Source organism: Nanorana parkeri, unplaced genomic scaffold (genome assembly GCF_000935625.1).
Source record: "Nanorana parkeri isolate BGI_ZX_2015 unplaced genomic scaffold, ASM93562v1 scaffold5, whole genome shotgun sequence".
NCBI lineage: Eukaryota > Metazoa > Chordata > Amphibia > Anura > Dicroglossidae > Nanorana > Nanorana parkeri.
In genome coordinates this window covers 4,403,280-4,406,770 of record NW_017306273.1, presented here as the reverse complement: position 1 = coordinate 4,406,770, position 3,491 = coordinate 4,403,280, and the positions used below count along the sequence as shown (strand labels likewise).

Below are 3,491 nucleotides of genomic sequence, written 5' to 3'. Positions count from 1 at the left end.
CACGCTGCCTCCAGCAAAATACAAGATTGCGCATTTCAAAGTGTAATCATAATGCCCAGCCATGATTCTACCCATCCCAGGGTAGTACACAGCGTCCTGGCACCCCAGGGGTTAAACAATTGTCCCCCGCAGCTAGCAGCCTGTAGCCTGTGCAGGGGACCTTTGTCGGGGTGGGGGGACATCAGGGGACCCTGGGCTGGAAAGGAGGCCAGCAACAAGGGACCAAAGGGACAGGAAAGGAGGCCAGCACCAACAAAGGACCATGAAGATGGGAAAGGAGGCCAGTACCAACAGGGGACAGGAAAGGCACCAGCACCAACAAGGATCCATGGGGACAGTAAGGAAAACAGCACTAAGAGTGGGCGATGGAGACTGGAGGGGAGGCCAGCGTCAACAGCGACCAAGTGGGCTTGAGGGAAGGCTATCATCAACAGGGGACAGGAAAGGAGGCCAGCATCAACAGGGGACCATGGGGACAGGAAAGGAGGCCAGTATCAACAGGGGGCCATGGGGACAGGAAAGGAGGCCAGCATCAACAGGGGACCATGGGGACAAGAAGGGGAGCCACCATCAACAGGGGACCATGAGGGCTGGAGGGGAGGTCAGCACCAACAAGTAACCATGGAGGGCTGGAGGGGAGGCAAGCAGCTACAGGGGACCATGGGAGGCTGGAGGGGAGGCGAGCAGCAGCAGGGTACTATGGGAGGCTGTATGTACTGTCATCAATTGGCTGGATCTTACTGCAGAAGATAAACATATATGTATGGAGATATAAACTGTTACATATTTACAGACAGCAGTGCTACTACAATATGACATAAGCTTCATGTTTAACATGTATGTCCAAAACATCTAATCCATATGTCCTATATGTATAAAAAAAAAAAACTGATGGTGATGATGATGATGAATACATTGCAAAGTTTCTTAGTCCTGGCGAGGGTGTCAGATTGAGTGCTCTGTGCGCATGTGCAAAGGTGTCCGAACTGACAATGCTTCTGAGATGAAGATAGTGTGTTCCTTGCTTCTGGGCTCAAGGAGGAGAAGAGGAATCCACAAGCCGACAAGATGAGATCCAAGGCGAGGGCGAGGAAACTGGCCAAAAGTAGGTCCTTTTCTTTCTTGTGCTGGGTTAGCAGCCACCCAGAGGGGCAGCAGAGCCTCCTCAGCTGGCTGCTGATCCCTTCTGGAGAGGCAGCTTGCAGGAGACAAGCACCTTCTCCCCCTGACTAGGCAGGCTTGCAAAAGGGATATCTGCTCTATTTTCTTGACGTCCAAAGCCTTCAGTGGGAAGCTTCAAAGGCAGCAGTGAGCTCTGGGTGCCCTCTGCCAGTCCCTGTGGCCAAGGCTGTGGGCACCAGGAGTCCAGGCTGCTCCCCTGCACCATCCCTGGCACCCACAAAAAGCCCAATCCGTGTAAAAACGAAACTTAGCTAAAAGTTGACGAGAGCCATAGGAACTTTTTTTTTTTTTTCTCCTTCCCTTTATTGAAACGTTCCAAGTCTTGTGAAACTATATTCCTGGCTTTACCATGTACTAAAATGCACTTTTGTAAAAATAAGTATTAGTGTAGGCTTTTATATACCAGGTATAAAAATTTACTTAAAAAAAACAAACAAGTATTAATATGTAATAATACCTTCATACCCCATGTATTATAGTAGTCTGTAATTAGCGAGGTATTAAAATGTACTTTTATAAAGCAAGCATTACAATGTATCTTTATACCCCAGGTATTAGTGTAAGCTTTTATATACCAGGTATTCAAATGTACTTTTATGAACCAAGTATTAAAATGTAATAATACCAATATACCCCATGTACTGGAGTATGCTTTTATATACCAGGTATTCAAATGTAATTTTATAAACCAAGTATTAAAATGTTATAATACCTCTATACACCAGGTAGTGGAGTATGCTTTTATATACCAGGTACTCAAATGTAATTTTATAAACCAAGTATTGCTATGTATCTTTATACCCCAGGTATCAGAGTAGTCTTTTATAAGCCAGATATTATCATGTATTTTTTTATTAATTATGTGTTAAAATTTTTTTTTATAAACCAAGTATTAAAAATAACTTTTACAATATATTGTTTTTTTTAATATAATTTTATAACACAAGGATTAAACGTACTTTTATAAGCCAAGTATTAAAATGCTCTTTTATAAGATAGGTATCAGAGTATGTTTTAATAACACAGGGATTACAATGTACATTCATAAATCATGCAGTAAAGATATACAGACAGGTATTGAAGATACTTTTTTTTAGGAGAGATATTGAAGATATATATTTATAAACCTTGTATTAAAGATATGGAGACAGGTATTGAATATACTTTTATAGGACAGGTATTGAAAAGATAAATGTATAAACCTTGTATCAAAGATATTGAGACAGGTATTGAAGATATACTTTTATAGGACAGGTATTGCATATATGTATAAATCAGGTATTGCAGATATACATTTATAAACCTTGTATTAAAGATATAGAGACTGGTATAGAAGATATACATTTATAAATCAGGTATTGCAGATAAACAGACAGGTATTAAATATATTCTTTAATAAGACAGGTATTGCTATACAATTATAAATCAGGTATTGAAGATATACATTTATAAACCTTGTAGTAAAGGTATACAGACAGGTATTAAATATATTCTTTCATATGACAGTTATTGAAGATATACATTTATAAATCAGGTATTTAATAAATACATATATAAGACAGGTATGGTAGATATACCTTTAGAAGACAGGTATTGAAGATATACACTGATCAGGTCTTAAAGATACAATTTTATATGCCAATCTACTTTTATAACACAAAGATTCAAATTGACTTTTATAAGCCAGGTGTAAGAGTATAGTTTTATAAGCCAGGTATTAAAGTGCTCTATTATAAGGCAGGTATTACAGTAACATTTTATAAGCCAGGTATTAAAATGCTCTTTTATAAGCCAGGTATCAGAGTGTACTTTTATAAGCTAGGTATTACAATGTGCTCTAATCAGACACGGTTTATATAGAGTGTTATGAGTCCTGGGTTGAAGTGTGGATTTATGAACCAAGTGGAGGACAGTACCCTAGTAATCCATTAACACAATTCGCAGTATTCGGTATTACAAGTCACAGCTGGAAAGGGCAAATTTTAAAGGGTCGATTGATTGCATATTAGCTGCGCCAGGCCCAGAGCTACGATCGACTTTCAGTATTATATAAATATCGTCACGATATAAAATCTGCGAATATTGTGCAGACTGTGGAATTCACTTTCATAAATAAACGTAATTTTGGTTATTTCATTTGAAATGTTAGCTGAGTGAGCGCTCAGGTCTTGTTTTTATCGGAGCTTTTATACTTGTTGTGAATGGCCTTAGCAGTGAGCTGCGTGTGTCGCTGACATGGGGAGTCGTGTGGCATGGTCAGAGCACACTGTGCAGGAATCCGGCCCTGCAGATACCAGAGGAAAAGCTGC

At 39.8% G+C, this 3,491-nt stretch overlaps 1 protein-coding gene across 1 annotated transcript in view; it reads left to right on the top strand.

The window, feature by feature from the left end:
• Positions 1 to 894: 894 nt before the first annotated feature.
• The window catches only part of PRDM16 (PR/SET domain 16), a 486,681-nt gene continuing 484,084 nt past the window's right edge, over positions 895 to 3,491 (top strand). Inside the window, exon 1 of the mRNA XM_018552747.1 lies at positions 895 to 1,105. Coding sequence (XP_018408249.1) covers positions 1,069 to 1,105 — 37 coding nt within the window. The 5' untranslated portion in view covers positions 895 to 1,068. The remainder of the gene's footprint in view (positions 1,106 to 3,491) is intronic.